This window comes from Notamacropus eugenii, chromosome 1, assembly GCF_028372415.1.
Source record: "Notamacropus eugenii isolate mMacEug1 chromosome 1, mMacEug1.pri_v2, whole genome shotgun sequence".
In the NCBI taxonomy this organism is placed as follows: domain Eukaryota; kingdom Metazoa; phylum Chordata; class Mammalia; order Diprotodontia; family Macropodidae; genus Notamacropus; species Notamacropus eugenii.
In genome coordinates this window covers 133,791,542-133,817,203 of record NC_092872.1, presented here as the reverse complement: position 1 = coordinate 133,817,203, position 25,662 = coordinate 133,791,542, and the positions used below count along the sequence as shown (strand labels likewise).

The 25,662-nt window shown below is 43.0% G+C and overlaps 1 protein-coding gene across 7 annotated transcripts in view; it reads left to right on the top strand.

Moving 5' to 3' along the window:
• The window catches only part of TLE3 (TLE family member 3, transcriptional corepressor), a 59,609-nt gene extending 34,462 nt beyond the window's left edge, over positions 1 to 25,147 (top strand). For 2 of the 7 annotated variants that reach the window (XM_072615400.1, XM_072615372.1), the window contains exons 7-20: positions 927 to 1,128; positions 4,437 to 4,453; positions 8,541 to 8,660; positions 10,309 to 10,359; positions 11,243 to 11,395; positions 11,622 to 11,754; positions 12,816 to 13,009; positions 14,486 to 14,562; positions 15,891 to 16,140; positions 16,766 to 17,013; positions 18,617 to 18,764; positions 20,451 to 20,601; positions 21,994 to 22,070; positions 23,196 to 25,147. In XM_072615400.1, the coding sequence (XP_072471501.1) occupies positions 927 to 1,128; positions 4,437 to 4,453; positions 8,541 to 8,660; positions 10,309 to 10,359; positions 11,243 to 11,395; positions 11,622 to 11,754; positions 12,816 to 13,009; positions 14,486 to 14,562; positions 15,891 to 16,140; positions 16,766 to 17,013; positions 18,617 to 18,764; positions 20,451 to 20,601; positions 21,994 to 22,070; positions 23,196 to 23,303 (1,929 nt within the window). In that variant the 3' untranslated portion in view covers positions 23,304 to 25,147. Of the gene's footprint in view, positions 1 to 923; positions 1,129 to 4,436; positions 4,454 to 8,540; positions 8,661 to 10,308; positions 10,360 to 11,242; positions 11,396 to 11,621; positions 11,755 to 12,815; positions 13,010 to 14,485; positions 14,563 to 15,890; positions 16,141 to 16,765; positions 17,014 to 18,616; positions 18,765 to 20,450; positions 20,602 to 21,993; positions 22,071 to 23,195 lie in introns of all 7 variants that reach the window. The other 5 variants (XM_072615408.1, XM_072615383.1, XM_072615391.1 and 2 more) reach the window with 3 other exon arrangements.
• The last annotated feature ends 515 nt before the right edge of the window (positions 25,148 to 25,662 follow it).

The following is a 25,662-nucleotide window of genomic DNA, read 5'->3' as shown; positions in this document are numbered from 1 at the left end:
CTGATTTTTCGGTCCTTATTCAAAAGGAAGTGCTGTGCTGCCTGGTCCACAAAGCTGATGGGCTGTGGTGTGGTGATGATGAATAGCTGAGCATGCTGTGATGACTTAGAGCCTTCGTTGCAGTGGTAGCTGTCCAAGGGGTTTATTCACCATGGGCATGGGGTTAGAAAGCTTGCATTTCCAATGAATGTCTTTCCTAGAAGTTTCGGGGTGAGTGGGAACTGGTAGAATGTAACCCAGATGGGGATGCGGTGGGCTGCTTCCTTCAGGATGTTAGTCAATGTGAATCTAGGTTGCCCCCTAGCTCCAACCTGCCATTCTCTCCCCCCTCCCCCTTCTCCTTGCACAGGAGACAACCTTTCCTTAGTCTCCTAATAACCAATTTCTCATTCTAACCCTGCAGCTGGCAAACTTTGCAGACCACAAGAACTCTAGGGTCACAGGGCCGGGGGCTTTCCTAGGGATGTTGCCATAAGAACTGGGCTGCCAACATTGTTTGTTAAAGACCTAAAAACTGGGATACATTGAAGAGTTAAAAATGAATTTCCTTGCAGTAAGAGGGAGTCCTTGATGAACTCGGGTTGTTCTTTTTAAAAAGCATGCATTATTTATTGCTGTCTTGGAAACTGGCATTGAAAATACCATCCTGAGTCTATGTGGTGGAGTGTTTGTAGAAATCTCGTATCTAAATTGAAGTCCATTAATTCAGGCTGTTCTTTCAGAGAGAAGAAGATGTTGTCTGAGCCTTGGTCAAAGGTTTTGGGTTGTTCTACCGTAACCCCTCCCACCCCACCCCCATTATGAGTGCATGAAATGGGATTTGCCCCTTCTCCACTCACCTGTATTATCACATTGCCATTCTAATATCTTCCTGATGCATTATTTCCTCATCAATTTACTTATTCAAGCTGGCTTTATTACAGCAGCAGCAGCTCCAGGCCCAGCACCTCTCTCACGCCACTCATGGCCCCCCTGTCCAGTTGCCGCCTCACCCTTCCGGCCTCCAGCCACCAGGCATTCCTCCAGTCACAGGAAGCAGCTCAGGGCTACTAGCGCTTGGTGCCCTTGGCAGTCAGGCCCACTTGACTGTGAAAGATGAGAAAAACCATCACGAGCTGGATCATCGAGGTAAGGCCATGGAAGGAAAAGGGGGAGAAAGTGGAAGGAGGATTCCATTAGGATACATGTCCTGTTACAGGTCTGGGAAGAGACAGAGGAGCTGCTGTTAAGAACTATATATTTGTCTCCTGCTCTTTTTAAGACCAGCAGGACAGTAAAGAAATTAGAATCGTATATGAGCTTGACTTTCCTTATTCTAAAAAATATACCCTCTACTATACCCAGAAGCAGCTCCTCAGCCAGCATACAATGAACACTCCATGACCATCGCCACGTACCTTGCTGTTCTGTTGTGGAGTAATAATCCCCCCTCTTACCTTTGCCTATCTAAAACTCATCCATCCATCAAATTCCAGTGAATGAAGCTTAGCATATGGGCATTGGATTTGGGGGGGGAGGGAGGAGCCAGGGAGACTTGAGTTCAAAGCCTGACTCAGACTCTTAACTAGCTGGACAAATTCTTCACCTCCCAGTGCCTCAGTTTGCTCATCTATAAAATGAGGGGGTTGGGACTTAGCCTTCTAAGGTCCCTTTTCACTCTAAATTTATGTTCCATGTTTCTATAAACCTACCCTCTTCTGGGAAATTTCTTGTCACACTTTCAACCCTTAAAAGTCTTGTCTTTTCTGAACCATGGCTATACTTAGTCATGGAATATAATGTAGTTGAAAAAGGGAGCTTGGTTCGTCAAAGCACAAGAACCCCCTGTTATTTCTAAATTCTTCACAGCATCTGGCATGATGTTAGGGATGCAGAGTAGGTGCTCAATAGATGCTTGAATGGATGATTGATTTATTAATTAATCAACTTTAAAATGGGGAGAGTAGGGTAGACCCAAGATAGAATGAGATAGGGGCATCTTTCTTCCTGGAGAGTGACTCTCCAAGTCTTTCTCTTTGGAGATTTGGAGATGTGATTGATCCTTAGGTGTGTTCATAGCTGGGCTCCCTGCCCAGCCTTCCCCACTATTCCCATAACCACATCCTCCATTCTCTTCCTCTGTACCTTTCACCCCAAAGACGCACACACCCATCCTCTTCAGCTTGTATGAAGTATTCTTCTTTGCATTCTGGCTTAAACCCTGCAAGGAATTTGGAGGCATGACCAGTTGAGCCTTTTTTTTTTCTCCTTCTCTTTCCCTCCTGGGTTTTGGAATCATATGGATTAGAGAGTTAGTCCTGGAACCACAGGGTTTCACAATCCTTTGTTGAGAGGAGACCAAGCCCTTGGCTTCTCAGTGAACCAGACAGGCTCACAGAGTTCAATTAGGAGCTTTCAGGTAGATTAGGGAGGGAGAGATGCTTTTTTTTTAAAGTTCCATTCTTCCCACACCCCCAATCCCAGCACAAATGAAGCACAAATAATTCCCTTATGGTGGCTGATGCCTCATTCCCACTGTCTCCTCCCCCGTCCCATCAGAGCCCTGTGGTCTCTATTTTAGCTACCTGGTTGGCAAGAGCCAATTGAAGCAATTGGTTTCAAAAAGGATAATTTTTAAACAGACAAACTTCATAGAAAAACTATTACTATGTTATTCCCAGAGGTACCCAAAGGACATAGTAAGTTGAACCTGCTACCCTGCTAAAACCAGCTGTTTGCTTGCCCTCACCCTTTCTCAGTGGGTTCAGAATTGGGATAGTCTTGACGCTCAGGAGTCCTGGCTACCTTGTGGTTCACAGTCTTAGGGGTGGCCCTGGAATACTCTTTAGCTTATTACTTTCTTTGAATGACATCGTAATAAGTTGTGCTGTAATGACTGTGACTCTTGGCTCCTGGTTTGTTTTGAATATACTTGATGCTAGGTAAAATATTGCCTGTCTTGCCTACTTTTCCTTCCTTTAAGGGGTTGGTCATTTATATATGGATTTGTTCAAGCTTCCTGGAGTGCATTCTCCTTATTTCTTCCCAGCTTCCCCTTCTGTGTTAGAGTCATTTATTCTTCAAGGCCCAGATCAAATGCCCCCTCCTATGAAGCTTTCCTCCATTTTAATAAGATGTGATCTGTCTAACCTCTGAACTCCTAGGGTGTTTTACTTGCCCGCTCCTGTCCTTGAACTTACCATGTCTCCTTGTTCTTTTGTGTTTCTGCTTTCTGGGCTTCCTAGTAGGTAAGAGGGACTATGTCTTAATTCATCTTTGCACCTCCCATGGTTGGTTCCAAGCAGAGGCTTGCACATTGTAGGTGTTCAACAAATATTTGAGTCAGTGCGTGACGCTGCTATCCTTGGCAGCAGACACCTCTGTCTACCTTGTTGAGTGGAGGACTTGTATACTCTCTTCAGAAATGTGCTTGTAGATAGCACCAACTTTCTTCTCCCTACCTACCCCTTTGAGTCAGGAAATGTCTATAATCAGTGCTCTCTCTCTCTCTCTCTCTCTCTCTCTCTCTCTCTCTCTCTCTCTCTCTCTCTCTCTCATCTCTCTCAGTACCCTCCACTCTCCCCCAGCCCCAAAGATGATGGTGGCCTCTTCGAGCATTCCTTTGAAAAGGCTGTTGATTTCTGCTCCATATCATCTAGGGACTATGATGAAGGGAATGCAAATTCTGCCCCAGAATTGGCTTTGAAAATGGCATTCTTTGTTTCAGCCCTCAGATTAACCCTTTGGCCACTGGCTTAACAGCAGGAAGGCTGCAGTCTACGTTGCATGTCTGGATTCTCTCTGGCTGTGGGTTTTCCTGCTTTTTGGTGCTCTGCCCAGTTCCCTGGGAGCTACAGTTCTCAAGCTTTTCTCTGGCCTGGTGGGAAGCATGTGCAAAACCCTTTTCCATCCCCAAACCCCCTTCTGCTGCTTACAGTTCTTTTGCTAGCCTGTTACTCTTCCAGGTAGCTGTCTTTTGAGTAACTCACTCTCAGGTCAGAGAATCAGACCTTTAGATCTGGAAGAGACTCTAGAGGCGTGTGCCCCGCTGTCTTATCCCCCCATCCCCATTTTACAAAGGAGCAAAATGAGACAGACATCGAGTGACTTGCCCAAGTCTAGAACTTAATTCTTAAGAGTATAAAACAGTCGTTCTGTTCTCTGTGTCTTCCTGGTGTGTTGATCAGGGCCAGTGTAAGCACTCAAGCCCAGAAAGATTAATTTTTAAACAGACCATCAGAAAGGCCATTAGTATGTCAACCCCCAAGGAACTCAGTGAACTGGGACTGGCACCTATTAATAAGGAGACAAAACAGAGCAAAGTAAAAGGCCAGCTCACATTATGTTGGGCTCAGTCTGAACTTGTTTTCTTTTTTTTTAATCCTTCCTCCCCCCTCCCCCCACTTTTTATCTTGGACGAACAACCCTGCCTCTGATTCGGGCTTCATTTTGGAAAGAGAGAGAATCCAGCGCGGTAAGTGACCTGCTTTTGACTGTGTTACAGGGTTTGGTTTGGGGATGGGCTGGTGTGTGTCTGTGTGTGCGCGCGTGTGTGCATGTGTGTGCATGCATGTGCATGTGCGTTTAGGGTTTGCCTGCCTGCTGTTTTCTAGCTCTGAAATCTTCAAAGGCCATCTTCTGCATTCTTATCCTGTTGTTTCTTGAAGGGAGAAAGCAGCCCGTGATTATCAAGGAAAAGAATGCCTTACTTTCTCCCCCCCTCCCATTCTGTTCAGTTTGGTGAAGGGAACCTTAGCAAACTCTCATTGTCCTTCCAGGCTGCCTTTTGCTGGGTGCCAGCTCTCCTAGCTCTGAGGTTCCTTTTAAATCGTTTTGATTACACTGGGGCCCTGAGATTCCATTTCAAGTGAATAAGCCTCCAGAGTGAGTGTACTAGAGTCTGTGGATGAGGAAAAAAACTCCTCCAGTGATTAGCCAAGCTATTTAATTTCTGATCACTGTTCTTTTATCTTGGGCCATCTAATCTGTTGGGATGGCTTTGGTTATTACTTTGTGTTAAGTGGGACTTGGAAGGTCAAGCATTTCACTAACCATCTAAATAGCACGGGTTGCTGGCAGTCGTTGCCTCGGGCAGGTTCCCCATCGCCCCCATCCTTTTAAAAGAAAAAAAAAAGAATCCTTCATCTCTCTATTAGCCATTTTCTTTTCATGTTGTCTTTTCCTTTGGTTACATTTGAAAGAATTCATTTTAGTAACCTGGCTAGAGAACAGTGTTTGGATTAATCAACCCTCTACAAACTGAACCCCTCTTCCCTTCCTCTCCCCACCCCTGCCCCCATTCCACCTCCCTAAGGAGGAAGCAGTGTGGTACATTGGAAGAGTCACTGGCAGCCAGGGAATCAGTTATCCTTCTATGCCACCATTTTGGGTGACATTGAAGGGGGAGTAATTTTACTCATCTGGGCCTCTGGTTCTTCATCTGTAAAAGGGAGATAATAATACATGACCCTGACTGCTTCCTTCCCGGGTATTTGTGAAGAGCATAGGATCTTGTCCTCCTTAGAGGTGGTTTAGGCCAGGCTCTTCATTTTATGAATGAGAAAACTGAGGTTTAGAGGAGTGAGCTGATTTGTGCAGTCACAAAGGCAGAACTGGGATTTGAACCCAGGTTCATGCACACCAAGTCCATGACGCTTTGTTTTATGTCAGTGCTGGCTCTCAGATGAAATGTTGTATATGACAGTGCTGTGCAAGTATCTGAGACTCTCAGGAAGTCCAGCTTCATGGCTTTCCCCAAACCTGCTCTCCCATAGCCCCCTTCTTGCCCGTTTTTGTTTATGTTGCTGCCATTTTATTTTACCTATTTATTTTTGCTTTGGGCTTTATGCCCAGTTCAATGAAAGCTTTCTGTTAGAAACCCCAAAGGGACCCCCCAAAAAAACCCCTACCCCACTAAAAATCCTCCCTTTGCATGGATCTCCTGTCATCCATGCACTTCAGGCATTCAGAGCACAGAGGCCACAAATGAGCCTTTGGAGGATCAGATAAAGATGAATCAAAGTACCATCTGAGCTGGAGGGCAGAAGGGGGGAGGGAAGAAAGACAAGAGGGGGTTGGTGTGTATTGGGGTGGGGTTAGGGAGGTCATTAATCTGTCCCTTGGCAGCCAGGTCATCGAGAAAGGGCAAGTCCTCCAAGGAGGGAGGGGAAAGGAGAATAGAAATATTTCAGATGAGGGGGAGGCTGGGTAGTGGTGGTGAAAGAGGGGGTGTGGAGGGGATGGCCCCTGAAAGTTTTCCCAATGGGGGTTAATATGGAGTATAATCACAGATAGATTCATTCATATTTCCTTGCCTAGTCTAAGCAATAAAAAATACTTAGTTTTTTGGCCACCTGCCGACAAAAGGCGGACTGGATCGATGCCTCTAAATGCCTGACATGACTCTTTGGTAGTTGCAAGGTTTTTCAGCCTGACTGCATGAGAAGAAAGGACTCCGTGTTATCCAAAGCTACTTACTGGGTACTGAGGAGAAACATGAGCTGCTTTCGTTCTCCCTTTCTTTCCCATCTGAAAAGGGAAGCAGAAGAGCTGAAAAACATTTCTACTTAGCATGGGGTGGCAGCCACTGTTAGAAGAGCTGAAATGATGGTAATTTCTGCCGGCGCTTGGAGGAACTAATTGAATTGCATCTGTGTTAGAGCATTGCCCGTTTGCGCTGCTGTAGTTAAGGTTGAGTTGCACTTTCCATTATAACCTCCACTCTCTGTTCAAGGCTTTATAACTCTGCCATTTTAATTTGCTCCAGGCAGAAACTTGGCAGGGACGGGCTTTGCACAGAAACAGGCTTAGGAAATGAATTTGTTGTGCTGCTGCTTCTCTTATCACAGCATCGTTTGTGCTGCCCCCAACACACACACATACACACACACACACACACACACACACACATCCCTCCCTTTCTCACTGTCCCCTTGCTCTGTACATAGGCTACAGGGTGTGGGTCCTTAAGCACAAGGTAAAGTCAGAGGAAGCTTTGGAGTCAGGAAGGCTTAAGTCCTGCTAGATCTGTGACCATGGACAAAGTCACTTAACCTTTCAGTGCCCCTAGACAGCTCTCTCAAATTACAAATTGCAGATGAGTTTCTGACTTCTTTCCATGCTAGAAAGTTTTCCCCATACAAATGAAAACAGAGGTCTGGGACATCACCATAGAATTTTGGGGGCAAATGGGAATTCCCCTCAAGTGACCATTTCTGTCTTCTCTTGCTTTGTCTATTTTAAAACGCTGTAGAAATATGATAGGCTATGAATGATTATTATTTCTCCCTCCTCAATCCAGGGTAATTTTTGGCCTATTTTTCAGGGTCTGAAGAAGTGTCACAGGGTCTAGATCTAGGAGGAGCATGAAATACAAACACCAGAATTACCCCCAGGATGAGACTGGGTTTGATGGTATTACACAGGCAAAATGATCCATTGGCTAATGTCACCTCCATTGATTTCTCCTTGCTTAGCTTCCAGAGTTCTTCTTATCATCATGGAGAGGTCTTCTGTACTGGTTTAGTGAGACGTCCCTGTATATTTTCTCTTAAAAGACTTTCCCACATGGCACCTCTTTGTTTTGTAGCAAAAGAGTAGACTTTCCAGGAACAGTACGTTCATTTTTAGTCGTTACATCTTGCTCTTTCTCCATCCTCTGACCCCACAATTCCGAGTGCTGCTCTTAGAAGCCTGGATTCCTTCAATGGCAAGAGCATGACGTGTTTTTGGACCCAGTGCTCTGTTTGCTGTCTCTTTCTGTTGCTCCCTGGCTTTGGACAGATTGCTTGACCTTTTGGGACCCTAGTTTTCCATCTTGAAAACATGAATGATTGTCTGCCAATTTGGATTTCTTTTTGTTTCTTCATTGTAATTTTAAATTTATTTAATTTTAATTTTCAACATTCACTTTTGAGTTTTAAATTTTTAAATAAAACTTTTAAATTTTAAATTTTCTCTGCCTTCCTCCCCTCCCCCTGCCCAAGACAGTGTGCAATCTGATAAAGGCTCTACATATACATTCTTATTGAACATTTTCACATTAGTCATGTTGTGAAGAATTAGAAAGAATGGGAGAAACCACAAGAAAGAAAAAACAGAAAAAAAGAGCAAATAGTGTTCTTTGATCTGCATTCAGGCTCCATAGTTCTTTCTCTGAATGTGGATAGCATTTTCCGTCATGAGTCTTTTGGAGTTCCAACAAGTATTTCTGAGAGAGAGAGAGAGAGAGAGAGAGAGAGAGAGAGAGAGTGTTCTCACTAGTATTTCTGTATGAATGGTTGACACAGTTAGCAGTATTCGTCTCAGATATTTAGACTAAAATGTTAGAAAGCTGGTATGGGGAGAATATTTGTAGCCTGAGGCTTCTACTGCCAACTTGTCTGCAAGAAGACTTGGGTAGACAAAAAGTTTACATGTGTGTTTGTAAACTCATGGGCATGGGCACCAGTGCATTGTGTAAATGGATTTGCACACTCAGTGCTAATAACAGGAGTCTTCTTCACTTGCCTCATGCACACAAAAACATGTCTCTAATAGCAGGACCAATCTCTTTGTTTCAGAATAACTCTGTGTCTCCTTCTGAAAGCTTGAGGGCTAGTGAGAAGCATCGAAGTTCCACTGACTACGGCATTGACTCCAAGAAGAGAAAAGCGGAAGAGAAAGACAGCATGAGTCGATATGTAGGTCTGATTGGGTGGGACTGTCATTTTTTGGGGGAAATGGGAGGGCTGATAAGGGGAAAGGCCTAGGACCCTCTCCCAGGGGCATTGGACCCTCTCCCTGCTTCCAGGACCAGGTAACTAGGTAGGATCCACAGAGCCTCCTGGGAAAGAGCAGGCAGGAGATAAAACCAGCCCTCTCCACTAGTGATCAAAAGTTCGTATGCTAAAGTTTTCATGCATCTCCTCCCCAAACCCTCCTCTCCCATTGCCCATCAGTGCAGAGGAGATGACCGCATACTTTTTACCAGCATTGCTCTTGTTTCCACACACCAGCCCTCAAACTGCATGTTGCCCTCATGGGCCATCTTGTCTTTCAGGGTTTCCCCCACACATACCCTTTCTTCCTTTTAATTTTTAATTATGGAAATTGTGGTGAGGCAAAGAAGGGGTGACAACAATGATAGTTAAAAGTAAGTCATTGTAACTTTTTTTTTCAAAACAATTCACAGAGGAGAACATTAGGAAGTTCAGAAAGCAGCAAAGAGGAGGAGGGCAATTGTGAAAGTAATGTGTAGAATTTATTAGGTGCTGTTTAAAAACAGCACAAAACAAATGGAATGAAATGGACATTTGTGGCTTGTGTCGAATGTTCTTTTTGTGTTTTTCTTCATTTATAGAGGTGCCCTTTCCCCCTTTTCAGGGGTTTTTAAGAATTTTTTAAGAATCTCCCCACCAAAGACTAACCTTGATAGTTTTAACCTGTACCCAAAAGTGTCTAGAGGCCACCTACACAATCCAAGACCAGTGCTTATAGACATCCTTTGTAATAGAACCTTACTGACTCAAAACAGAGCACAGACTGTGGTTATGAGATGGAATCCTTCTCAAAGGGCAAGAAATACTGAAGGACCTTGCTCCTAGACACAGTGACATGCCAGGACTCCATTCTGTTCTAGCAGAGGAAGTGAGGGGGCGAAGGAAACTATCTTAATCATCTGGAGTTCTTAAAAATTTATTTTAGTGGCCTTGAAGTTCTCTGTTCAGAGAGAGCAAAAGGTCTTTTGGATACTAATGAAATAGGCTTCTTCTCCTTGCTGGAAAGAGATGACTCCAAGAACTGTCCATCCCTCATTTTCAACTTTGCTCATTTACTCAGGTGTTCTTTTCCCATCCTTTAGGACCCAGAGCAAATCCCCCTAGTTTGTGGAGCCTTCTGTCATCACTCAGCTCATAGACTGCTCTCTTGCCTTCCTGAGCTCCAGTGGCATTGATTATCTGGCCTTCTTATTTTGAATGTACCTCTTGTTGCTTATAGGTTGGCTTTTCTATTATAGTGTGTCTATCTAATGCTTTGTGACTCCAACCCCGTATTGTAAGAGATGAGTAAAAGTGACATTTTTGAGTGATTACACAGGGCTTATAGTCTGCGGTAGGGGAGACTGAAGGACATGTTAACTGTAACTGAGTCAGGAAAAGAGTTAACACTAGTGCACATCAGTGTTTGGCTAACTGAATTCAAAAGGGAGACTGCAGGGTAAGAGTAATCAGATTGATGGGTGGTTAATCAGGGAAGGTGTTCTGTGGAAGTGAAGGGGTGAGGTAGAGACTATTAGAGGTAAGCATGGAGGGTATTCTCATTTGTTACCTACCTCCCCTTATGTTGCAGGATAGCGATGGTGACAAGAGCGATGACCTTGTGGTAGACGTGTCCAATGAGGTGAGTGAGGGACTGTGTTGTCAATAGAATATTTAGAAGAAAAATGAAGTTTTTGTTTTTGTTTTGCTTTTTTTTTTTTTTTTTTACAAAGGACCAAGATTCGAAATCCATTCTGAGAATCCTTAGGTGATATGAGGCTGTAGCAGAGACAAGTGATCACATATGAACAGTATTGAAAAGGGCCTTAAATCCCGTGGCTCCTGAGCTGAGGGAAAGATGACAGCTGTAGATCTGTATCTCCTGTTAACTCTCTGGTTAAGCAGAGTTTTATCCCCACCAAGCTGCTTTTTACTTGCGTTCTAAGGAAGAATGTGATTCTTAAAACATTAAATGGGAGTTTTTGAGGGTTCTGGGATAAGTAACTTTGCCTTCTCTTCTGAAATAGATCACCACAAGCATGCTAAAATATACACTAAAGGAAAAACTTGTCCCTGATCAATTCTTTGGCCCATCCAACCAGACCCGTGTCCATAATTACAGGAAGGTGTGGTCATTCCTCTATAAAATCAATCCCAGCAGGTTAGAGATGGTATATCATGGCAAGAACGCTGGCCACTGGAGTTGTGAGACCTGGATTCTAATCCCAAATCTACTACTAGTTAATTCTATGACCCTGGACAAATAATTTCACTTATCCATTCTCATCTGTAAACTGATGGGTTTGGATGCTTAGCTTTCTTCCAACTCTAATTCTAAGATCTCTCTGTTATACCTCCAAAATGTCTGTAGGAATGTAGAGATCCCTGAAGCTGGTCTATTCTCAGGGTCTAGACTCTTCACCAAGTCCAAATCAATTTGTTCTCCTTCTTTCTCCCATCTAGCAACCATAAATTTGAATATTTGACCTTAGCAGTTGCCATAAATGCATTTCTTGTGTTTTTAGGATCCAGCCACACCCCGGGTCAGTCCAGCCCACTCCCCTCCTGAAAATGGGATAGATAAAACCCGAGGACTGAAAAAGGATGCTCCTAATAGCCCTGCCTCGGTCGCCTCCTCCAGTAGTACTCCTTCTTCTAAGACAAAAGACCTTGGTCACGTAGGTGGTGTTTGCTGCTCCTTGTGTGCTAATGATTGGCAGCGGGAGGAGGGGTGTAGATGCAGATTTCTCAAGTAACCCAGAAAGAGCTTCTTGGGTGTATTTCTTGTTGGGTGGAAAGGGAGGGTGAGCATAATGCACTGCCTGAAAAAGCTGCCTCTTGTAGACTGTGGTCCAAGGAGCGGGCCTCTTCATGTTTTCCTTTTTCTCTCCCCTTTGATTCCAGAATGATAAATCCTCTACCCCTGGTCTCAAGTCAAACACACCAACTCCAAGAAATGATGCCCCAACTCCTGGAACAAGCTCAACTCCGGGGCTCCGATCGATGCCAGGCAAACCATCTGGCATGGATCCGCTAGGTAGAGATGTGGGCCCTTGGGGTTTGCGGTGTGTGTATGTATGTGTGTGTATGTGGGGGTAGTCACTGGCAATTAAGAGACTTCTTTCTTGGGTGTTCTCCCTTTGGCTTGTGTTCCTGACAGAGACATGGGTGAGGATTTTTCAAGGCATGGGTCAACTAACATCTGATTTGGTTTACAGTGACTCATATATTAAGTACCTTTGAAACAAATCCAAGGAAGGTAGTCATAGCTTCTGTTCCTGGGGCAACCTGAACCCTAGTTGGAGATCCAAAATGGACACATTGAAATAATTCAGAATGCTTAGTTTAGGAATATGCCAACAAGTGCAAAGGATTGTAATTCAGGGGGTTGTAGGAAGAAAAAGCACAAGAATGGGAATTGGAAATGCTAGATTCTGACTCCAGTAGGCAGTTAAAACTCCCTGTGTAGTTGTAGGTCTCATATTTCTGTACCTTAATTTTCTTATTGATAAAATGAACCAGCTGACCTCCAAAGTCTCTCACAGATTGAAGTTGAATGGATTCTACCAGATAATCCAAGATACCTTACTTTCAAAGGGAGATCATAGATTCTTAGACTCAAAGAAACCACAGAGGCCATCTAGCCAGGGAAAGGAACTGGACCTGTGATTTCATTGGTTTAGGGAACTCCCAAGTGAGGAAACCATCTATGCAGGCCCAGCACCTTTTCTGCAACTGGGTTCTAATCCCAACTCTGCCATTATTTAATGCTGACGTTGGATAAGTAATTAAACTTCTCTGGGCCTCAGTTTCCTTATCTATAAAATGAGAGGATTGGAGGAAGTGAAAGAGAGTGGGGAAAGAGGTCTGTGATCTGGGTTTTCCAATAGCTCTCCTGTTCATATCCTTATTGCATGGTAACATGGCCTGCGTACGTGAGAGGATGAGCTTGAATCCAAGTGTTCCTGATTTCAGGTTTCTTTCTCTAGCCAGTTTGCCTCTCAGGGACAAGATTATCAAAATGGTTATAAAAAGGTGGGAGATGTAGACTTTCTTGGAACTGTAGCCTTCTAATATATACTTTCTGTTTCTGTTTAGCATCTACTCTCCGGACTCCCATCTCTATCGGCTCCTATGCAACCCCATTTGCTATGATGGGCCATCATGAGATGAATGGCTCGCTCACCAGCCCAGGGGCCTACGCAAGCCTACACAACATCCCGCCTCAAATGAGCGCTGCGGCTGCCGCTGCAGCTGCCTATGGTCGATCACCAATGGTGAGCTTTGGAGCTGTACGTAGAACTTTTGGCTCCTTTCGATGGGGATGGGGTGTTATTGGGCTAACATTGATTGAGGTAGAGCACTATTTAGCCTTGGGCTATTCTCAAGTCCTTATGGTGTTTGGGCTTAGAATTGTATTGAGCATGTCCATATGGAGAACTTCTGAAACAGTAGATAGATAAGGTGACTTCTTAAGATTCCCTCTTGTTCCAAGGTTTATATGATGAAATAAAGTGGGAACCCTAGATTGTAGAAGATGTCTAATAGGAGAGTTAGGAGACATTGGAAGTTGTGTTGGAGGTATTGATCTATATGTTTGTAATGGGTTATATCTTATGGGGTATATTTAAATATGATATCTCCAACTCTTAAAAATATACCTGATCTCAGTCTAGGGTGTTTAAAATAATGCTGCTTTGGACAAAGCATAATCTTTCAATTTCTTCATCTGTAAATTGTGCATAGCCATATATCACAAGGTTATTGAAATGTGATAATGAATTTGAAAATGTTTTGTAAGCTGTAAGTACATTGTGATTATAAGCAGTGTATATATTTATCATATTAATGTTGTTTGCCATTAGACAAATAGGCTTTTGGGAGATCTTAACATTTCTCGTTTAAACAGGAGTCAGTTGTCAAATGTGCCTAGCCCTTATGCTAATGCAACAAGAAGTTTCTTGTCCCTTTTGGGGGAGACAAAATACAATATTTATTGACATGAAAAATAATTGGGAAGAATAATAATAAGGATTAGAGTGTGTATTGGAACTGTAAGTACTATAGGAATTTGGAGAAAGGACAGTAGGGAGTGGTCCTGAAAGACTTCCTGCAAGAGCCAGACCTGAGCACGACCTTGAGGGATGGGGTGGATGTGGGTAGGCAGAAGGGAAGAAGAAGACGCTTGGGCTCTTAGAAAGTAGACTTCATTCTTTGTATCTTTAGTGTCCAGCAGAAGGCCAGACATATGGAGTAGGTGCCTAATAAATGCTTATCGATTGAATGAAAGGGAAATTTCTCTAGAGAACAGAAGTTCTCTTGTCTCCCTTTTGCATTTTACATGGAGTGAGTATACACGCAGTGATATGCACCAGGCTCTGCCATGTTGAAGGAAAGGTGAAAGGGGGCGGCAAGGGCTTTGTGAGCTTGGTTTCCCAACAGCTCATCTGTTAACATCCCTTGTACATGCTATCATTTTTCTTCTATGGGTGTTTTTTAGTTTAGCAAGTTGGTATTAACTAGAAAAGTCATTGGGCTAAAGTTGTGGCCTTACTTTTATTACTAATTTCCTGTATGACCTTGGGCAGTTCACCAACTTTCTGGGCCTCAGTTTCCCCATTTACAAAATAGGGACGTTAACATCTGTGCCATCCAGCCTCCAGAGTGATTTTGAGGCTCCATCAGGTAACAAATGTGAAAAGAACTTGAAATGTTTAAATGTGAAGTATAATTTTCCACTGAAGGCTAATATCATGTTGGTTTCACAGGTTGGTTTTGACCCCCATCCTCCGATGAGGGCTACTGGACTGCCCTCAAGCCTTGCTTCCATTCCTGGAGGAAAACCGTAAGCTTCTGGCTCTTACTCAAATCCCATTGGGCATTGGGTGGGATTCGATCGCTGTTCAGGGTACCATGAGTCAGTGTTAGGAAAAACTAGGCCACCCTATTACAAACTGATTTAATGATGTAGGGAGGGACCTTAAAGGTCTTCTGATAATTTTAAAATAGAGGAAGCTAAGCACTTGAAAGAGGAAGTAAGTGATTTGCATGCACGCGCATGCACAGACACACACACATATACACACACACACAGAGCTAGGACTAGAATTTGGGGGACACACACACACACACACAGAGCTAGGACTAGAATTTGGGATACACACACACACACACACACACACACACACACACACACACACAGGTAGGACTAGAACTTGGGTTCTCTCCTGCTGTTCGTCCATCATGTCTTTGCAATTTTAAAAAATGTGGCCCCAAATACTGCTAATGGCCCCTATTCCAAATCCCAGCTGTGGACAAGAAAAGGAGAAGGGATATGACTAGGTGTTGACTTTCCTTTTTGTTCCTAGAAGACCAGATGGCAGAGGTAGGATATTTAGGAGCCTGTTAGTCTCGTTTCCTGAGTTTTACTTTCTCTGGACATCAAAGGACCATGGGGTTTGGCTTGTCTCTTTAGCTCCAGAAAAATTCACAGAATAAAACCAGACTCCAAAAGTGCTGAGAGGTCAGCTCCCCTCCAGGTGCCCCGGAGCTTGGGAACCTCTGATCTATCCACAGAGCTTTGGTGTTTTGTTTTGTTTGTAAAAGCTAGAATGAGAATAAGATAAAAGCACCAATAACTATAATGTTTGATATTTTATGATAAGTGCATTAGAACAGTACAAAAGCATAAAATCTAAAAGGATGGTGAAAAGGTCATTACCAGCCCTCTTATGGGGGTTTGTGGGAGGTTGGAACGAAAGCTTATTATATGGATGAGTTGGCATTTGTGTTGGCCTTTAAAGAATGGGTAAACATGGGGAACAAGTATACAGGGAGAGGGGGAGCATAAAAATTCTGTAATAGACAATTCCCAAAGTGAATAAATAGCTTACACTGAGCTAATTGAGAATGGGTGTTTAAAATCACTTTCTTACCATACTGGTTGAAAAGTTTTCTGAACCTTAGCTGAAAAACATCCAGCACGTTGTATTTATGTATGTATCTGTATAAAAATACCTAGAAGAGAAATAATCTCCCCCCCCCCCCCACCAAAAAAAAGGAAAACATCTGCAGCTTTCCACTGTTGGCTTTTAGATTCAAGAATGGGAATAAGGCGTTGTCAATTTCTTATCTTGAACTGACCCCTATATCCCTGGTGTCCCCTTCTTTTAGGGCTTATTCCTTCCATGTGAGTGCTGATGGCCAGATGCAGCCAGTCCCCTTTCCCCATGATGCACTGGCAGGGCCTGGGATTCCTCGGCATGCAAGACAGATCAACACGCTAAGCCATGGGGAAGTGGTATGTGCTGTGACCATCAGCAACCCTACCCGGCATGTCTACACTGGAGGCAAAGGATGTGTGAAAATCTGGGACATCAGCCAACCAGGAAGCAAGAGCCCCATTTCTCAGCTTGACTGCTTGGTAAGGAAATCTTTAGATTATAAGCCTAGTGTGGCCAGCGGGGTATTTTTTTTTCTCTTCTGTTTGCTAGGAATGTACAACTTCTTTCCATATCCAATCCCCTCTACTCTGATCATCTCCACCTGCTTATCATACTTAGTCCTGTCTCTGTACTTCTGTTCATGACTCTCTAGCTTGGAATGTACTCTTCCTGTACAAATCCTATTCATCCTTCAAAAATTGAGCATATCTCCTCAGTAAGCTCCTTGAGGTCAGAGACTGTGCTTCTCCCCCTTTTTTATTTTTAAATCTCTAGCACATAGGCAGGTCCTTAATGTGGAAAGAAGGGAGGGAGGAAGGAGAAGAAATATCAATTTAAGGAACTCCTAATTTGATTCTGGAAAAAAGCTGCCTGTTATTTGGCCCTTCCAATCTGCAGAGGGGAAGTGAAGGAGAGAGGACAAACATGTGCCTTTTACAATATGATTATTAAATGGTAAACAGCAAAGGTAGAGGGTTAGGTGGGAAAGCATATACAAGCAGCAAAGAATTCTCGGAGGGAATGGGAATTCTATTCCATATTTACAGATTGTGATTCTGGAGTAGGGGAGCCCAAACTGCTAATATTCTACCCTCCTTTCTCCAGAACCGAGATAACTACATCCGCTCCTGTAAGCTCCTTCCTGATGGTCGCACGCTCATTGTGGGTGGTGAAGCCAGCACGCTGACCATCTGGGACCTGGCATCACCAACACCTAGAATTAAAGCCGAGCTGACATCCTCTGCCCCAGCCTGCTATGCCCTGGCCATCAGCCCTGATGCCAAAGTTTGTTTTTCCTGCTGCAGTGATGGCAATATTGCTGTTTGGGACCTTCACAACCAAACCCTGGTCAGGTAAGGACAGGAACTAGAAGGTGGTGGCATAGAGAGATGGGCTCTATCACCCACATCATTAGCCTCAATAAAAAAAAAAAAACTTTATTAAAACTACATGGTTCTTAGTTTTTAGATACTATACAGTCTTTTTTTTTGGTGAGGGGGAAGGAGTACCTAATTTATAAGGAATTATAGTAGGGAACTCTAAAAGCATGAAGGAATTTAGTGTTATGGAAACAAAGTCCATGTGCAAGAAAACTGAAAGGAGATACCATAAAATCTGCATGTAGAGGAGATTGAAAGTACTCTGGCAGTTTGGGGTGGTCAGGGAAGGTTTCACTGGAGAAGGTGAAATTTCTCTAAGCCAGCGCTTGAGGATTTAGCTCAGCAAGATGGGGGTCAGGTGGTGGATTGGGTAAAGGGCATTGTAGGTGGCAGGAATAATATGTGATATCACTTAGGTGTATACCAAGGTGCAAAAGCTGGGATGCATATGGAGCAGACAGGCCTGGCCGAAGCAGAGAGTTTTTAACCTTTTTTTGTGTCCTGGACAACTTTGACAGTCTGCTGAAGCCTGTGGCTCCTTTCTCATAATAATATTTAAAATGCATAGAATAAATTGTGTAGGATCATAAAGGAAAGCAATTATATTGAAATATAATTATCAATTTTTAAAAAAAGTTCAGAGGTCCCAAATTTAAGAACCCCTGGTATAGGGGAATAGTATGTAATAAATAAGGTTGGAATGATAAGCTGGCCTCCATATTGAGTCATGGGGAGACTTGAATACTGTGTTGAGAAGTTCAGGCTTTTATTCTTTATTTTTTGTTGCGGAACCACCTTTCCCTTACTCTGGCTGTCTGGCCTGTACACGTTCAGGCTCTTCTAGTCCTCCTCCTTATCAAGTGTGTATTCTGTGAAGCCTGGACCAGACAGCATCCCATTCCTTTCCTTTCCTCTCCTCTCCTCCCCTCCCCTCCTCTCTCCTGTCCTCCCCTCCTTTCCTCTGTTCCCCTCCCCTCCTCTCCTCCCCTTCCCTTGCCTTCCCTTCCTTTCCTGAGGCTATTTAGATTTCACGTGGAGAGATTCTTCTTGAAGAAAAATATACTTTACTTACCACCTGTGAACTCACTTAAACTTTCTGGGCTTCCATAATCCTGTTCTATAAAGTGAGGGAGTTTGTATTACATGGCCTCAGAGCCCTTCACTTTCTAAATCTATGATGCTAATCTGCAGAGATTATTCAAACGTAAGGAAAAGCTTTCTAAAAATTAGAACTATTCAGAAGTGAAATGGACAGTCTTTGGGGCTGGCTTTCTGTGTGCAGTGGATGCTTGCTGATGCACTGCCTCGAGTGGATATCATGTCCTGGAGTCCCAAAAGCTAACTTAGTCAGGTGGTAAAGTAGAATGAAATACTAAACTCAGAATCAGGAAACCTGGGTTTGGTGAGTTCTAGCTCTCTTATCTGGACCAGTCCCTTCCATTCTGGGCCTTAGGTTCTTCATTTGTGAAGTGAAGAAGTTGAATTCCATGATCACCCCTAAACTTCCTTCAAAGTGTTAACATTATGTGATCCCTGAGGCTGATTTCTTTCCTCTTCCTCTCTTCATGCACTTCAGGCAATTTCAGGGCCACACAGATGGCGCCAGCTGTATAGATATTTCCCATGATGGCACCAAGTTGTGGACAGGTGGTTTAGATAACACAGTCCGATCCTGGGACCTGAGGGAAGGCAGACAGCTACAGCAACATGATTTCACTTCCCAGGTGAGTGTCCAAAGCCATCAAGCAGTTTTTACAAGGTTCTCAACTTGTGTGGACAAAGAGTTCTGTCTTTGGAGCCTTCTTCTGTTAAAAGTTGTCTCTTATGTATGTTTGTGTGTTTATCATACATATTTGTGTCCATTTTCTTCAGACTGATGATGTTACATTCAGATTGAATCTAGTACTGGTGACAAGTTGAATAGATAGTGATTTGTGATCTCTGATGAGGTGGCTATTTCCTCTGTTGGTGGACTGGCCATTTGGTACAAATGTTAGCTAACAGATAGACCAGTCAGTTGGTCCACTGGTAGCTGGGAAAGGTAGATCGACCTGGTGGTCATAGATTCATTGTCACACACATACACACACGCATTAAACTTCATGCATGTGACAGCACCATTACTGGGAAATTGGAAATGTGTATATAGAGAACCTGTATAAATATGTATATATCAAACTATTGAGTACCAGTGAAACACTTGACCTGGACCTATCCTTGTGTTAATATCTCCCTCTCACCATTTGACCATTTTGTCTCCCATCACACATTTTCTTGATGATAGCTTTCTCTTTGATCACTCCTTGAATATAGGTCATCATTGGAAGTACACTACAGCATACTTCTGCCCAATATTCATCTCTTCTTTGTCCTTTAAGATGCTTATAATTTGACCCAGATATTATGGTGTTCCCCATGTATATGAAATTGTAACTAGAACTTATCCGCATTCCTTAAAGGTCAGGGCCAGTAACTTATAATCTTTTGTTTTCTCTAGGCATATTACAGTGGGAAACTTTTGGAATTTAGGTTCAAATCTTGTTTCTGATTCTAACAGGCTTAGGACTAGTTCTGAGTTTTGCAGTTTGGGCTTCAGTGAGTCACCTTGATGGATGGGGAAGAGTCTTAAACTTGCCCTGCCTCCATTCTTGCCATACATTGGCCTGTCTGCCTTTTGCAGTAGAAATAAAGCCAGATTCACATTATGCTCCAAATTTAAGAAAACACGACTAAGCAATAGCTTCCTTTTCCTCTTGAATATGATGTGGCTCTAAATCTGTCAGAGCATAACCTCAACCAGTTGTCATGATAGGGATCATCTTGGAAGCAGGAACTTAACCTAAAGATCTCATCTCTATCAACTGGGGGCAGCTAGGTAGTGCAGTGGATAGAGCACCAGTGCAGGAGTCAGGAGGACCTGAGTTCAAATTTCACCCCAGACACTTGACACTCACTAGCTGTGTGACCTTGGGCAAGTCACTTAACCCCAATTGCCTTATCCTGGGCCATCTCCAGTCACCCTGATGAATCTGGTCACTGGATTCAGAGGTTCTGGAGAAGAAGTGGAGCTGGTGACCTTCACAGCCTTCCCTCACTCAAAACAAAGTCAAGTGCAAGTCATGTCATCATTTCTCTGATGGCATAGTCTTCTTTGGCAATGAAGGATAAACACACACATCTCATCAACTAGAAAACTTACCTTGGCTGTGCAAGACGTAAGAAGGGTGTCTGTTGAGCAAATGATGGCTGTTTAGGGGTGGAGGACGGGGGTTCCAAATATAAAGTGTTATTTGAAAATAAGATTGGAAGTATTTGTGGGACTTGTGGTGAAAGGGGACTCCTTTTGACCTAGTTGGAGGCTGACAGACTCATTCATATTCAATGCTGAAACCTTTTCTTTTCTTTTAAAGATTTTCTCCTTAGGCTACTGCCCCACTGGTGAGTGGTTGGCTGTGGGCATGGAGAGCAGCAACGTGGAAGTGTTGCATCACACCAAACCAGATAAATATCAGCTGCACCTGCATGAGAGCTGTGTGCTCTCCTTAAAATTTGCCTACTGCGGTAAGACATGGGGAGGAGGGGTGTCACATAGTCATGGCTTCTCCACCCCTCCAAGTGCTCTTTGAGGTTCTTTGAGGGGCAGTTCTTTCTTCTGACCCACCAGACTTACCCTCACAGTGTTGGCTCAGCTAAGAGACTTTGAATGACATTAACCAAACCATTGGCTTGATTTGACCTGTGTGACTAAATAGTCTTGATTCGGTTAAGAGAGTACTAACTAGAATTAGAGTCCGAAGACTTGAGTTCAAATCCCAGCTCTGAGACTTATTGTTTGTATGACTTTGGGTGCCCAGTTTCTTAATCTGGTAAATGAAAAGGTTGGACTCTGACCTTTGAGGTTCCTTCTTGCTCTTAACACTTGCTACCTCCTGTTTGGAAAGTGTGCATGCATGTGTTTGTTTACACATGTTCATGGGTATGTATAATCATAACACACCCTTAAAAAGTCAGGGAAATGCAAACTTAAAAAGGAAAAAGCACAAATAAAAACAAACATACAGAAGAAAAGGAAACAAAACATTCAGAGGGAGACACAAATAGTAATTTGTTGCTACCTTGTATTTAATTTATACTTTTTGCAAACTATGCAAAAGAAGTGCAGAGTTTCTTGTATAATCCTTTTTTGTTCTTTATCTATTTGGAATGTTTCTGTTTAAGTTCATAATAAAAAATTTAACAAAAAAACTTGCGTCACCTTTCATAGAGGAATCCTTCATCCTTCGTTCTCTAAGAGGACCCATGACATTACAAGGGTGACGACATAAGGAAATCGTAGCATTTTACAGTCAGGTTCTTAGCGATTCTATCATTTAATGGATATGGAAACTCAGGCCTAGAAAGGGAGTGTCCTTTGGGGCAAGGGGGTCGCAGATAGCTCAGCTGCAGACCTGCCTAAGACTAGAAAGATCGCTGTCAATGATCTCTTCACGATACACATTCTTTCCTATAAATAGGAAGTAAATTTGGTGGATGCTGTGGGCCAGGATGCCGATGGAAATTCTTTTTTAGCATCAGACCCAGCTGACTTTGTGGGAGGAGGAGGGGTAACTCATACCTTTTCAGTTTCCACAATTACCTGGTCCAGCTGATCTTATTGATATTTATAAACAAACAAAATTCATGGATATATTTGCCAAAAATCACTGCCAAGTCTCAACATTGTCTTTTCTACAGCCATCCCTAGTCAGCCTTCTCTTTTGGAAGAGCGGAATATATCTTCATATCTCGTTTTGTCATTTATATACCCTTGTGAAGTACTTTGCCTGGGAAGTTTCCTCCACATTGGGGATTTGATCCCTCTGGAGCTGGCATTGGGGAGGAGCTAGGTGTGTGAGTTTGCCTGTAAGGACAGTAGATCACAAACTGACCCTTCTCTCATTTTTTGTTACTTAGGCAAATGGTTCGTGAGCACTGGGAAAGACAATCTTCTCAATGCCTGGAGAACGCCGTATGGTGCTAGCATATTCCAGGTATGGTGGCCCTCCTGCTTCCTCATCCTACCTGTCAGTATGATGACAGCAGGAGCAAAAAAGGGATCCAGGCTTAAGAGACATAGTGCCATTGTGGGTGACTTGATGGACATAGATATTTTGGAAGAGAGAAGTTCTTTGAATGTACCTTCCCTCTTTCCCCCTCCCCCAATTTTCTGCCTCTGGCATACCCTAAACGAGTGTCCCTTTGGAGTTTGTACTGACTTAGGGAACCTCAGATTAGACTTCCCTATAAACAGCGAAAATTGCATTTCTCTTGGCCAAAGGCCACGGAAAGATTTTGAGAGCAGAGAGGCAGCAGCCCAGTGTGCCCTTTAACTGCCCCATTTATCTGGAGCTGTCCCCGAAATTCTCTTGGACAGGGGATCTTAATTTTTGATGTGTCATGGACCTCTTTTGTCAATCTGGTTAAATCTGTGGACTTTTTCTTAGAATGTATTTTAAAAAATATTCATAATTGAAGGAAATAATTTCAGTTAGAGGCTAATTTTATACACACACACACACACACACACACACACACACACACACACACACACAATTTTTTTTTCCCTAACCAATTTCTTGGACCCCCTGCTCTAGAACAATACTAGGAAAGGTTCAAGTAGTGACCATCTGTCATGGGCACTTAAGATTCTTGGATATGCCTTGGCCCTTTAAAAATCAAAGCAAAACTGTTTTAGACAAGTTTGGTTCAGATGAAGGCAGTCTTCTTATGTCTAACTTTGTTTTTGCTTTAAATGAAACTACTTGTTAGAGAGAACCTCTCTTTGTTCTTGCCTTAATTGTAAAGATCATATTTTTCCTAATTAATGAGCTCCCCATTTCCTTATGAAAGGAGGTAGAAGCTGTGTTTATGGGGAAAGCATGAAGTGAACCTGGCTCTCCAGAGCATTATGTCTATTTCTGGGTAGATTTTAAAAAACTCATGAGTTTCCTTCCAGTGGTGGAGACTGGAGCTCCAGAGCAGCTTTTATCTTAATTGATACAACATTGAAACTGAGCAACTGAGAAAATACACTGTAGTCTTCTGATTCCTCCCCCTCCCCCCCTTCTTTATTTTTCCTCTCCTCCTTGCTAATGTTCTCCTTCTCCTCTCTCCAGTCTAAAGAATCCTCATCTGTCTTGAGTTGTGACATTTCAGCGGATGACAAATACATTGTAACAGGCTCTGGTGACAAGAAGGCCACAGTTTATGAGGTCATCTACTAAACAAGGATTCTAACAGGGCTGTCAAACTCTGGGAAAAACAGACCCCAGCTCTGACGATGCAGTGGGTAAGGGCCCACTGAAGGATGTCGACAGAAGAAAGCGTAGGCAGTCATGCATTCAGAGCCTTTTTCTCTGGCAAACGGAGAGGGGATATGCCACGTCACGGTCTGGGACTAATGTGCATGGATTGATACGTTTCAGCAACTTGGATAGATTTTTTTTTCCCCTCCTCCCCTCTTAAAAATCCTGGCAGATGATGCAAATGGTTTTATTTGGATGTTTTCAGCTCTGGCACCCAAGGAAACCCTCACAAATCATGCCTTCTTTCACTTGGTTTTTATTCAGTTCTCATTTGTCTACGCTTCAGTGGCACTGTAGTGGATGGCCTTTTTTTTTTCTTCGAGGGGATTGCTTTCCTCCCCTTCCCCCAATTGTGCAGTGCACAAGACTTGTGAAAAATGTAAATAATGGACAAATAAATAAGACTGGACAAGAGGGAAAAGGAAGAGACTCCTTCCTACCGGGTACACTAGCTGTGTATTTTGTCTGCTGTAACTGTAATCCACTGTTGGTGGTGGTTTTTTTTTTTTTAAAGAAGTTCCTATCTGGGAGGGGGGGAGGGGTCGTGGGAGCAAGGGGGTTGGGGGTGGGGAACTGGACCAGTTGGGGAGGAAAAAAAAGCCTTTTTGGACCCACAGCTGGTAACCAGATTGAACAAAAGGCATCCACTGGTCAACATTGTTCCTCCTGTTGTACATGTGAATTGTTCAGTGTGTGAGTCAAATGTTTGAACACTGTATGGGCTGACAGGATGTGGGTCGGGATGCCAGCTACCAGTAGAGCATCAGCAGAAACAATCCGATTTTCTATGGATTTGGTCTTTTGCTTTTTTTTCTTTCTTTTTGGATGTTTTGGAGATACTAGGAAGTCCCAGCAAACGCCTGCTCCAGCCCCTTTTAATCTTTGGACACAGCCTATCAAAAGAATAATCTCAAAGGAAGCATAGCAAACTCAGCTCAGGGAGCTACCAGAGAAAATCGCAACTAATGTATGGTTTGGGTTTTTTTCCCTTTAATTTTTTTTTTTTTTTGTATTTGAATAAAAATCAAGAAATAGAATGGATGGTCTTTTTAACGGCATCTTCTTACCCTCTCCCATCCACTGTTCTTTCCTCCACTTCTCAAAAGGGGGGCGGGATTTATTGGCCTCTGGGGGGACATATGGAAGGGTCACTTTCCTTTTGGTCACAATCGTCCCCTCGTAGTTGGTCACTTTTGTTACTGGCTCCTACAGATTGAAATTGGAAACTTGGGCCTGCTATTGCCACTTTTTGTACCAAAAGGAGCTTCGGTTGTTTTTCATTTTTATTTTTATTTTTGTTTTGTTTTGTTTTGTTTTTAAAGAAGATGAAGCTAATGGCCATTGTGAGTCCTTGTGTAGAGGAGGGGCTCACCCAGTGATGTAGCATATGGAAGAGAATTTTTATACTACATTTTTATGGATTATTTTTTAATTTTTGATTCAATCTGGTCAAAAGGAATTAGGGGGTGGGGTATGATGAAAACTACCTGTCTTAAAAGTTCTTTCTAGGGCAAAACATTCTATATATAATAAAAAGAATGAAGAGGTGGGTGTTACGGACCTTTCTCTGTTGAGGTATGGGGGAGCTGTTCTTTCTGCGCCTCTCTGTATCCCAAATATTTAGCCATTTTTCTCTCTCCATGGTGTTTGCCATGAGGGAGGGAAGAAGATGGAAGGGACTTGACTCTTACAAAAAAAAAAAGAAAAAATGAGAAGTAATTGTAATGAGCTGTTTTTATATTTTTAAAAGTCTAATATTTAAAGGTTTGTTTGATGTGTTTTAATTGCATTCCTTGTGTGCCAGTTAGTACTTGAAATCAGAACATTGCGGGTCGGGGAGGGGTGTCTCAAACTGCCTTCACACTGAATTATATTTTCTACACACATCGTCCACTCTAAGAAATAATCTTTGTCGTAAAGAGATGTCTGAATTTGGGTCCCATACACTAATTCCTATGACCCTTTGGATGGAGGGTGAGAAGGCTGGCTGCTACTTGAAGTGGATCTGATTGTTTTCTTAGGGCAAAGAGTGTGGTTTTAAGTTCATATTATTAAACTACCCATGTCTACTTAAACCCACACTTTGGAGTTACAGACAGTTAAGAAAGGTCTCATTTCCTTTGGAAAGACTGTCCATAAAAATTGGTGGTAGGTGGATGTGGGTATGTAGCAGATTGTGTGGAGCTGTTTATAACTCATCTGCATTGGGGGAATTGGGTCTGCATAGGTTAGAGAAAAGAAAAGCTAAATGTAAATACAAAACGAAACCCGAGCCTTA